This window comes from Pelodiscus sinensis, chromosome 31 (assembly GCF_049634645.1).
Source record: "Pelodiscus sinensis isolate JC-2024 chromosome 31, ASM4963464v1, whole genome shotgun sequence".
Taxonomy (NCBI): domain Eukaryota; kingdom Metazoa; phylum Chordata; order Testudines; family Trionychidae; genus Pelodiscus; species Pelodiscus sinensis.
The window spans coordinates 8,863,915-8,875,965 of NC_134741.1; the positions used below are offsets into that span (position 1 = coordinate 8,863,915).

The 12,051-nt window shown below is 59.2% G+C and overlaps 2 protein-coding genes and 1 non-coding gene across 10 annotated transcripts in view; all 3 read right to left on the minus strand.

Annotated features, from left to right (window-relative positions):
* Positions 1-12,051, minus strand: part of LOC142821523 (zinc finger protein RFP-like) — a 219,526-nt gene that overhangs the window by 105,772 nt on the left and 101,703 nt on the right. The window lies entirely within an intron of this gene.
* Positions 75-10,116, minus strand: LOC142821532 (zinc finger protein RFP-like). 8 transcript variants are annotated; one of them, XM_075912746.1, is made up of 9 exons: positions 9,544-9,660; positions 7,492-8,029; positions 7,130-7,225; positions 6,178-6,408; positions 5,825-5,847; positions 4,966-5,078; positions 4,211-4,231; positions 3,892-3,918; positions 75-683 (listed from the first exon to the last, which is right to left on the minus strand). In XM_075912746.1, the coding sequence occupies exons 2-9, from the start codon at positions 7,903-7,905 to the stop codon at positions 136-138; spliced, it is 1,473 nt and encodes a 490-aa protein (XP_075768861.1). In that variant the 5' UTR covers positions 7,906-8,029; positions 9,544-9,660; the 3' UTR covers positions 75-135. The 8 variants fall into 8 exon arrangements, with proteins under 8 accessions (XP_075768861.1, XP_075768859.1, XP_075768863.1 ...); XM_075912744.1 differs by having other exon boundaries at positions 75-748; positions 6,178-6,481; XM_075912743.1 differs by lacking the exon at positions 75-683 and adding an exon at positions 1,758-2,874 and having other exon boundaries at positions 4,089-4,231; positions 7,492-7,738; positions 9,544-9,760.
* Positions 11,411-11,482, minus strand: TRNAC-GCA (transfer RNA cysteine (anticodon GCA)). Its single transcript has one exon. It is a non-coding gene; the product is annotated as a tRNA-Cys (tRNA).

Here is a 12,051-nt window from a genome sequence, read left to right on the forward strand (position 1 = left end):
AGGCTCCAGTTACAAAGGGAAAGGGGCAGCGACCAGTTGGCACAAAATGTTCAGGTACCTGCAGTATGCAGCTCCCATCACTGGGAAAAGGAACAGCAGTGCTGGGAGGGGCCTGTCGGTGCCGCAGGGTCACTGTCAGGGGCAGGGATTCCCTCCGGCCTGGGCCGGCACCGGGCAGATGGTCAGGGGAGTCACGTTGGTGCCCCCAGTGTAGAAATAGGGGCGCAGCGTCCCAGAAAAGGTGCCGGTGAAGGTGAAGAGATGGGACCTGTAAGTCACATTGTAAAACGAGACCTCACCCGCCTCGTAGTCCAGAAAAACCCCCACCCGGCTGGGCCTGGCGCTCACGGGGAGGAGGGTGCTGGGGGAGGTGCCAGCCTTGTATGCCCCGTTCCTCAGCCACATGAGCCAGTATCCATTCTTAGGTGAGAATGGGAACTTCCCCTTCCTGCTCACAGATTCCCTGCAGACCCCCACAGTCCACTCAGTCTTGTCTCCCACCTCCACCTCCCAGTAACGCCTCCCGCCCATGAACCCCTCGGCGCCCAGCACTTCAGGGTAACTATCAAATCTCTCGGGGGTGTCGGGCAGATCCTGGCGCGTGTCTTCGTGTCTCACACTTTTCCGATCCTCAGACAGGACGAGTTTGGAATGAGCCGTGTCTGGATCCAGCGTCACATCCACTGGGGAGAGAGTCACAGAGCCAGGGCCCTCGATGACTCTCGAGGTCCCTGCCAGTTCTGTGATTCTGATAGAGGTGAAGGCAGAGAGGGGCCTCAAGAAGGCAGAGGAGCAGTGACCAGAGGGGCTGGTCCCAAGGGCTAGAGGGATGCAGGGCCAGGGGGCGAAAGGTGGAGGGAGTGTGAGGGGAGGGGGCAGGCAGGAGGGGCGAGGGTGAGGGGAGGGAGGTGGGGCAGGAGGAGAAAGGGGAAGCACCAAGGGGCAGCGTGTGGGGGGGGGGGGGAGAGAAAAATGCCAGAGGACAGGGATGGGGAAGGCACCAGGGCAAATGGGGGTGGTGACGGTGACAGGTTTGATTCTCAGTGGGTGGGAAGGGAAGGGTGGGTGCCAGGGGCCTAGAGAGGTACCAGGGGAGGGGTGAAAAATGAGAGACTGAGGAGGAGCAGATGGGCTGGCAGCAATGGGGCAGGTGGAAAGGTGTCAGTGGGGGTGGGGGAAGATTAGAGGAGCAGAAGGGAGGCCATGGGGGCAAGAGGAACAGGCACTATGAAAACCAAGGGGCTGAAGGGAGGGGCAGGTTCTAGCCAGGATTTCGCTAGGACCCCGGGAGGTGTACACCAGTGCTCCCTCCAGCTGTTCCTAGCCATGTGCGGAATAAATTTTATCACGTGCATTGAGGCACACCCAGGAAACACAGGCTGTGGCCATGTGAACGTTCTGCTAATCTGCTGGGTGGCTCCTGAATTTCCCCTGAGCACACAGGGCGGGTGTGACAGCAGGGCCCAGACGAGCTCTCCTGGCTGCTGTCTGTGCCGGTGTCAATGGGGCTGCTCCGGCCAACCCACTAGTGCAGTGGTTTCCAACCTTTTTACACCCAAGATCACTTTTTAAGTCTCAGAACAGGCGAAGATCTACTGCCCCGCCCCTTCCTTGAAGCCCCGCCTATATTACATGAGGAAATCTAATGTAAATGTACTGTGCAGGCGCGCAGTTCAGAGAGCCCCTGAGATCTACCGGTAGCTCGCGATCTACTAATTGGTGACCATGGCACTAGTGTGTCATCAGGGCCTGAGTGAGCCCCTCCAACAGCTTGGGAGGAACCAGGTGGGGGAGGCGGCAGCTCCAACCTACATTGCCAGGGACACACCTGCCCTGCCTGGGGCCCGGCCCACAGAGCTGGGCTGCCTGGGGATCCGTTGTGCCTGGGGCTGGGTACAAACCACTGAGGTGCCATGTGAGGTCAGGAAATGTCGGGACCCTTTTAGTGTCTGAGTGACGGGCAGCAGCAGAGCTGGGCTGGGCCTGCCTGGGGGAGGGGCCCTCAGCAACGAATCTGTGCTAGGCCCCTCTGTGCTCATCAGTTCCCAGCCCTAGCCCCTCTGGGCTTACAAAGTCCTGCAGCGCCCACAGACTAACAGGTTCTCAAACTTGTGATACTGCGACCCCCCCCCCCAAGTTGCTCGTGACCCCCCAGGGCCTCGGGACCCACAGTTTGAGAAATGCTGGACTAACAAATAGATTTGTTGGGGGTTTCTCAGCTGCTACAGGACCACTCATGGGTTTTTTAGAATAGACTAACTTGGTCCCCTCTGAGACCTCAGGGCCTGGCGGTTCCCAGCCCCGGCCCTTGTGCTCTTGCTGCATCAGCTGGGAAAGTAACAAAAATGCTGGAGCCTGGCACCTCTCCGGTGACACGTTAAGCACTGACCAGCCCCAGTCGCCCTGCGCTGGGGAGGAGGGGGTTGCTGGGTGCTGGTGAACAGAGGGCGGGTGGCCCAGGGGTTTGTTGGCCCCACAGGCCCGGTTTGCCTGCCCCTCTCTCCCATGCAGAGACAGAGCTGCCCAGGCCAGACTGAGCCTTTGGCTTGGGTCAGTGACAGCTGGAGCTGCAGTCACAGAGCTTCCAGGGCTGAGTCCTGCTGGGGACAGTATGTGGGGAGGAGGCAGCCCGGCCTGCCTTAGCCGCAAGGTTCCCCACTCAGAGCTGCCATCGCCCAGAGCTGGTGGAACCTCAAGGGACAGGACAAGGTCATTGGGGGGGAGGGGCGGGGGGCAGCAGAAGGTGCCAGGGTCGGGCCATTGGGGATGGATCAGTAGAGGGAATGGGGGCACAGAAACAGCAGCAGCCAGAACATGGCTCTGTGGGACTGTGTCAGTGACTTCGCTCCAGCACCCTGCTTTGTGCCTGGGAACCTGGTAGAAAAACACGTTTCCTAGGAGGCCAAGACTTTGAAAATTCACTATTTGCCAGGGGCATTGCGTTAACATCATCGCTAGCTCAACAGGCCAGTGTCTGGGGGAGTTTCTCTTCAACTTTTTATTTTTATAATGAATTTTTATGCAGAACAGCCATATCGGGCCAGACCTCGGTCCCTCTGCCCAGTTTCCTGCCTCCTGCCACTGCAGTGCCTGGAGCAGCCAGAGGGAATCATCTAGTGATCCCTGCCCTGTCATAGAATTATAGAGCTGGAAGACACCACAGGAGCCATCAAGTGGAAGCATGAAATATTGCTGCACCTTGTTTGCATAATTAATGAGCGGCCGCTTTTTGTACAAGATACTTTTGTGCAAAAAGGAGCAGTGTAGACAGTGCCTTTTTGCTCAAAAACCTCTGGTGCGAAAATGGAGCCTAATTAATTATGCAAATGAGGCATGGCAATATTCCATGCTTTGCCTCATTTGCATATTTCTTGCACGAAACAATGTAGTATTGACATAGCCATTGAGTTTAAACAGGAGTTGGGGCCCAAAGCCAGACCCTGGATTTGCCCTGGGCCCAGCCCCACTGGCTGGACACGCCTGGAGTTTTCTCCCCAGGCTGCAGCGTGCTGAGAGGACCCTGCCAGGAAGCGGTTTCCTTCCCCAGGCTGTGGGGGGGGGGGGGGGAGAGGGATGAGCAGGGTTAAGGTAGGAAGCATCTCCTGGCCTTAGATCTGGAGCCACAACCCGGCTCCATAACACCCCCCAGCTGCTCCCCGGGCTCCAGCTTTGCCAGCAGGGTGTGTGAGGCCCCCTGGCTCCCAGCCCCTGCCTCTGGGGTCTCTGCACAGGGGTGGGCCCGAGGATCTGGGGTTACTGCTCCCCCAAGGGCCGGGATCATCTCCCAGGCCTAGGGCACAGGCATGGTGCTGGAGGGGGGAAGGGGTGGGTGAGCCAGTCTCTCCCCAGGGCAGGAGCTGGAGTCACTGACACCAATGCAAGGCCAGTTACCTGCGAATCCTCGGGCTCGCCTGAGTCCTGGAACAAGCAGAGAGAGAGAGAGAGGTGAGAATTCCCACCGCAGAGCCCCCGGAGCAGGAGCAGGGATGTCCCAACTCCTCCCGCCGCCCCCAGCTCTGCCCTGGCTCCACAGAGCAGGGTCCCACAGCCTCTATCTCCCCTCAGCTGCTCTGTCCCACGCTCCTTGCCTGTGCCCCCCTCACCGCGCCGATCCTCGCGCGCCCGCCCAGCCCAGGGGTTGCTCTGGGCGGGGGAACAGGCTCCCAGCAGCTGCTGTGCCCGGTCCTAGGGCAGCACCCGGGATCCTCACCTCTCTCCGCAGCCAGCGCCCCTGGAGGGGAAGAGAAAACCCATCAGTGGGGGGGGGGCCGTGCCCAGGGCTCACAGCCCAGCTCTGCCCCGCGCTGCCAGAGGGTCCTGGGGAGCAAGGCCCCGGAACCAGCTTCTCTCAGATGTTTCCACCCCCAGCCACGCAGCCCCTGGGATTTCACACGCACAAGAACAGGGGAGGTGCCCAACTCCTATGGGCACCAGTGGGAGTTACGGGCCCAGCTGCTCTGGGGCTGCTGAAACTCCTGCCAGGCCCGTGTGACTTGCCGGGCACCTGCCCAGCTCTGAGCATCTGGCCCAAGGGGTTCAGACACCGGGCCCAGGCACGTCTGGTGTCAGCCAGGGAGGCTCCACAAACGTCCAGGGAGCTGGGACTCGGGCCCCGAGTCTGTGACAACGTCTCCCACGGCAACCAGCTCCCAGCATCCCCAGAAACCTCCCCCTGCCCCTCGGCCCGCGCAGGCTGGGCTGGGGGACCCTTTGCTTGGCAGCAGGAGAGGGCGGCCGCAGGGACTGGGGCAGAGGGGGAGGCACCTTCACCGCCTGCCCCTGTTCTCCACCATCCACATCCCTCTGGGATCCTGCCGTTCTGCTCAGAGCAGCCTCCAGGCTCAGGAACCCGCCAGCCCCCCAGGAGCAGACCCTGGGGCCTCAGGGACCCAGCTGGGCCTTTCCACGCCCCTCCCCACACCCCCAGACAGTGAGAGAGGAGCCCCCAGCAGCGCCGCCCCGTACCCAGGAATCCCGTCACGGCCCCCTGGAGACTGTTCTCTCCTGGGAAGTCCCGGATTCTCCGCTCCAGCTCCGGGCACTTGGGCGCAGGATGCGGCGATGTCGCCTCCTCGCCTCTGCAGAGACACGAGGGTGTTATTGGTCTCCCACCTCAGCCCCCCCCCCCCCCCCCCAGCCAGACAGGGGAGCAGGTGGGGGCTGGGCCACAGGCAGAGCTCACAGGGCCCTGACCTCGGCTGCCCAGGGAGTTTTTCCTGCCGTGCCTGGCCTGGGGCCTCTCTCCAGCCAGAGGGAAAACAGCCCAGGCAGCACCAGGCCCAGCTCCCGCACACCCAGCCTGGCCCATGTGCCCCAAAGAGGCCTGGCTGGGCCGCTCCCATGGCTGAGAGAGAGGCCCGTTCTCCAGACCCAGCTGCTCCTCAGCTTCTCCGCTCAGCCCCCAGGGGCCTGGTCACTCCCCATGGAGTGGGGGCTCTGGGATGGGGACACTCCCCCCAAGGCCTAGCCTGGGACATTCAGCTCTTTCCCTACAGCTCTCCCTTCCCTCCACGAGCTATGCCAAAGCTGGGGGCAGGTCCCAGCTGGGCCCTTGGGGTGACCAGCCTCAGCTCTATTAATATTCCCCTGAGCCAGCACAGCCCCCAGGGAGGGTTCCCCAGCCCAGAACTTTGGGGGCAGTACCCTCCCAGCGTGCCTCACACTCGCACAGTGGCAGTGGCACCCCGGGCGGTGGGTACAGAGGGGGCAGGGTTCAGAGGGTGAGACAGGCCCATGGTGGGGGGCTGTGGCTGGATTCACTGCCTGTGCTCTGAGCCTGCTCCCAGCATGACGGGGGTGAGGGGCAGATGGAGCCCGGACGTACCTGCTCACGGCGCTTCTCACACCCTAGAGGGGAAGGAGGCAGAGCAGAGAGTCAGTGCCCATGGCCCAGCCTGGCTCCCTGCCCCAGAGGGGTCACGCTGCTCCCCCACTCCAGTGGGTCTCCCACCTGGGGGAGCAGCCTGCGAAGGGCTGTGCTAGGGGGAGCCGAGCCCCTTTTACATCAGCTGCTTTGCAGGGGGGCCAGGTCCACTTTTTCACCAGCCTTCCTAATGGGCCAAACTCCTGCATCTCTGCAGCCCTGGCCCTGCAGCTGCCCCGGGCCCTGCTCCCTACCCTGAGTTACCCTGTGAGCCCCCAGTGACTGGGCTCCGAGCATGTCTGACCCCGTCTCACCTGCAGCAATTCCAGCGCCGGCTGCCGACACTTCTCCTCCAGCTCCGAGATCAGGGTGCTGAGCCGGGAAATGTCCTCGCCCAGGCGGGCGGCGTGTTCCTCCCTCCTCCTCCCAATCTCCTTGTCCAGCTCTCCCAGGCGGGCCAGCAGGAGGCGCTCTCGCTCTGCCAAGAACTTCCGCAGCCGCTCGCACTCCCAGCCCACCAGCTGCCGCTCCACGTCCGTCTGCCTCTGGGGGCGCAGAGCAGGCGGGGCCGGGACGCGGGTGAGCGGGGCTGTGCGAAGTGGCAGGGCCTTGTCCGGGCTGCGCAGAGCGTTTCACTCCGTGTCTTTGCCAGGTTGGCTGGGTCTGGCCCAGGGCTTGTCCCAGGGCAAAAGTGTCACCAAAAATCACCCCAACCCCCCTCACTGCACCAACAGACTGAGGTGCAGCCCGGGCCTTGGGAAATGGGGCCCAAACCAGCCGCTGGCATCCCTGGGGTGTCTGACACTCACACCTGGGGGTCAGCACAGATCTCCCCTCAGCCTGACCCTGCCACAGCTGGGCACATGCAGCAGTTTGACAGGCCTCATCGCTGCCCCTCACGGGAGAGAGGCAGAGCCAGAGGGTGCTTGCAGGAAGCCTGGGGTGAACTCACTGACCTCAGTTGGAACTAACACCAGCGTCCCCCAAGAGTCTGACCCGAACCCCACCGACTCCAGTGGGAACTAGCACCAGGGTAACAGAGGAGCCTGACCTAAACCCCAGTGGGGTTACTCTTGATTTATACCAGGTAGCTGTGAGCGGAGGCCGCCCCACACTGAAGTGATCCTGAGCTGTGTCCCTGCATTAACCATGGAAACCCTTTAACCTTCTGAAGGACCCAGACACCAGCCAGCACAGAGACCCGCCTGATGCTGTCACTGCTCCTCCCCCACCATGCAAAGCAGCTGGGCAGGGCCGTGCACCTACCAGGAGCCTCTCGCTCTCCTCGGCCCAGTCGGATTCCAGGCCCCGGAGCGCGTCTCTCTCCTCCCGCAGACGCTGCAGGCAGCTCAGGATTTGCTCCTGCAAACACAGACAGCGGCGCTGGGGGCTGCTTGGAGCCATTGGCTCGTGCCCAGCGAGAACAGCGCCACAGAGCAGTGAGGCAGGGGGAGCAGGCCCCCCCCCCCAGCCCTTGGTAACTGCCCAGCAGCGCTGCTGGGCCTGGCCCAGCTCCATGTGGCTGGGTTGTGTTCCCAGGCAGGCCCCTGGCTCTACCCAGGGCAGGTCAGAACACGCAGGGGGCTCTGGCGCTGCAGAGAAATTGCCCCTGTAAGTCTGGTCCCTACCTTGCACTCTTGGGCAGCCTCCTCGATGGGCACCACCGTGTGCGCGCGGTGAGCCCGGGACCTGTCGCACACCACACAGATGGGGGCTTGATCCTCCTGGCAGAAGAGCTTCAGGGCCTCCTGGTGCCTCTCGCACTCTGGTTGCCCCTCGGGCACTGGCCCCGCTGGGAGCTGCAGGCGTTTCACCAGCTCCACGAGGTTCCCCAGCTGGTAGTTTGGCCGCAGGTGTCTGTGTGGGATGGTCTCTCTGCATTGGGGGCAGAAGTTGGGCTCCGACTCCCCCCAGCACCGACTGAGGCAGGCCCGGCAGAAGTTGTGCCCACACTCAATAGACACCGGGTCTGTGAAATACTCCAGGCAGACGTGACATGTCACCTCACCCTGGAAGCTCCTGGCCAGGTTCCCGGAAGCCATGGCCCCTCTGCAACCCCGCCCTGCGGGTTGGTTTTGTTTCCCGATCAGAGGAAGCAGCGTAGCCTGTTCAAGCTGCTTTATTTTTTTCTAAGCAGGTTGTACAACTCAGAGCCAATCACAATTGCTGGATGGAAATGCAGAAATTAAAAAACCGCCACAGAAGTCAGACCCTCAGAAATGCCCCAAACAAGCACCAAGCTACCTAAGAAAACTCCCAGGCAGTTTCAGACACACAGAACCTTGCCTGGTTTAAAGTCTCTGGGGGAGCCGTGTTAGTCTGTAACTAAAAGAAGCTTAAAAACCAACAAGTTTTCATGGGCACCGCCCACTGCTCCATGTTTGCCGTCTGAGGCAGTGGGCTGTGCCACGGAAGCTCATGATGATGTGTAAAAGGGAAGTTAAATCCCCTGGAGCCATTGACTCCCCTATGAGGGGCACGTACAATATACATACATTGCTAATGCTTAGATATATTTGCTATTTGTGTAGGAGTAAGACATGACAAAGGTCAAGGCCTGTCACAAGTAATAACTTATAATAAGGAGACGAGGGGAGGTGAAACCAGTCTTCTGTTAAGTAGAGATATGGATAGATTCCACATCCTTTAAACTTGTGACCGGCTCAAGCAGGAAAGGAAAAAGGGAAGTATGGCTTGCCCATTGTTCAGCAAAAGTGAATGAATGTAACACAGCTGTAACCGCAAAGTCAGCAAGTAGGCACTGTATTTAACCTCATTTGGAAAATTAACCTGACCTATAGGAATGCTAAACGTCAAAAATGAAGTAACCTATCATGTTAAGGCACCTAAACCAGGAAGGATGTTAACCCTATAAGAACCCCTGCCTATGAGATGTTAGGGGTCGGCTCTGCTTTGAACATTGAGTTCCTTAGCCGTACCTTGGTTGCAACCAATAAACTTGAGTTGGACCCAGCCTGAAAGTGTGACTCTCTTCTCGGGGTAAATCAGACTAGCCTCCAAGGGGACGAAACCTTGCAATTTATGCAACAATGACACTCCAGATTTTTTGCTAGTCTCTCAGATGCTACAGGGCCAGACGTTTCTTAAGGCACCCAGAAGCCAGTGCTGCTCCCGTTTATAGGCATAGGCAAGAGCTGAAGGATTGTGTCCCCTACAGCGAGCTGGGACTGGGGAGGGACTCTGAAGGGGCAGTGGGATTAATCCCCCCCCCCCATTTACCACTCATGTTTCACAATCAAATTCTGTTCCCCCTTGCACCCAATAATACTGGGGTGCTGCTGAGGCACGTGACTCGCCCCCTCATTAATGATAATCAGAGACAGGGTCCTATTTGGGGGCCAGTGTCCCCCAGCAGCTAAGTCAGGGCTGCCCCCCCCCCACAGGGTGTTCTACTGCCCCAGGTGGGGTGGGGAATGGGGGAGATAAGGGCCCCCCCGCCCCAGGGCAGGACCCAGAGCGGCCACAGACCCTGCTCCAGGCCCTCGTGTTCCCCTCCCCTCGGGCCCCACAAGCTCAGGACCATGGGCGCCAGGGGGCGGCTGCCCCCTTTGCTCAGACACAGCCCCCCAGGTAGCAGACTCGCTCTGTGCCCCCCCAGCTGCTCCCTTCCGACACGGGCTGTGACCCGCTTTGCCCCCCGGTCAGACCACGGACCTCACCCCGGGGAAAGGCCCCGTCGGGCCGAACTCGCAGCAGCGCCCCCGCTCCGGCTCCGCGGCACGTGCGGAACCCCCCGCGTCGTGACACGCGGTGCCGGCCCCGCCCCCTGCATTCGCTGCTGCCGCCCGGCCCGGGCGCCCAATCGCGCGAGGCGGGGGCGGGGCCAGGCAGCTCCGGGTCAGAGCTAAACCCCGGCGCGGATCCCAGACCGGAGTCACTGACCCGCCGCGCACGCGCGGTCCGACCCCTCCCCCCTTCTTCAGCCGCGCGCCGGCCGGGTTTTCAGTGCGTCCCGCCAGTCACTCCCTGCAGCAGCGTCTGACTCTGTGGCGCGAATTCTGAAGGAGCCGTTGGGGCCGTTACTCGCCGCGCGCCTGGTTCGGCTTCCGGTCAGCGCCGCGCGGGGGGGGGCGGGGCAGGAGGACTCGGAGGCGCTGAGGTGAAGTGGGCGGGTGGAGCAGGTGACGTGTCAGATGGGGGCGGGGCAGATAAATCGTTGCGGGGCAACGTGGGGAGGTTTTGCCGCCTCCCCACCCCGAACAGGCGAAGATCCACCGCCCCGCCCCTTCCTCAAAGCCCCGCCCCCTCTCGTCTCCTCCTGTCCATCACTTGCTGTCCCCAGCCCCCTCTGACACACTCTGACAGTTTATTTTTAAATTCTGCCAAACATGCCATTAAAATCACGTGTTCCGAGCTATGACATAAATGGTCTGGTTACAGGCTGCACTTGGCCTAGGAGCTGCTGCATGTGAGGCAACGGGACCCCCACTGCAGAGACCGGCCCGGCCTGTTGGGAAGAGCCTCAGCCCTCTGGCTGGCTCCGCCTGGGACCCTCTTGTGCAGGAGCGGCTCTTTCTCAGTTTTTCAGGAAAAAAACCTCTTGTGCCAAAGTGGCCCCTAATTAATTATGCAAATGAAGCTTTTGTGGGAAAAGGGTGTAGTACAGACGTAGCCTGTCTCTCTTTTTCCCTCCTTTTTTCTTCCCCTGCCTTATTTATTCTTGGATCTAGACTCTAATACTCGGTCATCTGAAGAAGTGGCTCTGCCCACGAACGTTCACGATCCCATCTACATGTTTTCTTAGGGTTTAAGGTGCTACTAGAGCAGTGGTCCCCAACCTTTTCACACCCAAGATCACTTTTTAAATCTCTGAACAGGCGAAGATCCACCGCCCCGCCCCTTCCTTGGAGCCCCACCCCCTCTCGTCTCCTCCTGTCCATCACTTGCTGTCTCCAGCCCTCACTGACACACTCTGATAAACAGTTTATTTTTAAATTATGCCAGACATACAATTAAAATCATGTGTTTATTGTTCTGAAATAAATGGTCTGTTTTTTATTCATGCTATTTTTTATTCATGCTATTTCAATCTCTATCGAAGCTGAAGCTGAAGCATTTATAATTATACATGTTGTGGGGGACAGAGTTCTGCAGCCAGTGGAGGCAAAGTCCCCTACATCGCCCAGTACATCTCCCAGGATAACCAGTGCTTGCCTGCCTGCCTTGGGGGCCAACCCCCCCAGGGCAGGGAAGGCAGGGAAGTCTCCTGCAGGGCTGACTCACCCCTCCTGTGCAGTGCAGGGAGCCCATGCTCCCTCCTGCAGTACACCCAGCGCACTTCTGGAATCTCCCAAAGTGGCACAGAGCTGCAGGAAGCCCACACTACCTCCATTTTCACTGGAAGGAAGTAAGTAGTGGAGCTTCTTGGGGGGTGGGAGGGAAATGGGGGCAGGGCAGACAGGACACCTTGCAAGCCACTGCTCAAGGCCTTGCCATCAACCTGTTGGTAACCACACAGATTTAAACAGTTCACATACAATGGAAATCCAAGACAGGTAAATATCTGCATTAAATCAACACTCTCACAGGGGGCACTTGGATTTGAACCAAGGACCACTTGATCTGCAGTCAAACACTCCGCCACTGAGCTACACTCCCATGTGAGAACAGTGTCTACAGCCAGTATTGACAAGTGGGTAGTGAACAAGAGACTTTTGTGTAACACACATCTCAGCTGGGATGGTCCCTCACTGACCCTAGATTGTGACTGGTCCTAACAAGGAGTTTTCCTGAAAGCAGCAGAACTGGGGCAGGACAGAGGTTCTGTCCACACGGAAAAGTTCTTTTGGAACAATGGCCGTTATTCCAAAATAACAATGAAAGAGTCTACACAGCAATTCCGTTAGTTTGAAATAACTCTGAAATAACGGATGGCTGATTCCAACTTCTGTAGACCTCACTGTATGCAGAAAAATGCCTATTCTGAAATAGCTATTTCAAAATGAGGTGCGTGTACATGCTCCACTTCTGCTATTTCAAAATACCCCCTCCCCAGGGCCATTCTAAGTTATTCAACCTGGGGCTCTAAATCAAGGTAACACGTCTACATTAGGGAAGCCTCCTCGGACTCATTTTGAGGTTTCCCTGCAGTGTAGACGTGCTATTTTCAAATAAACTGTTCCAGAATAGCTTATTCCAAAATAAACGTGCCGTGTAGACGTAGCCAG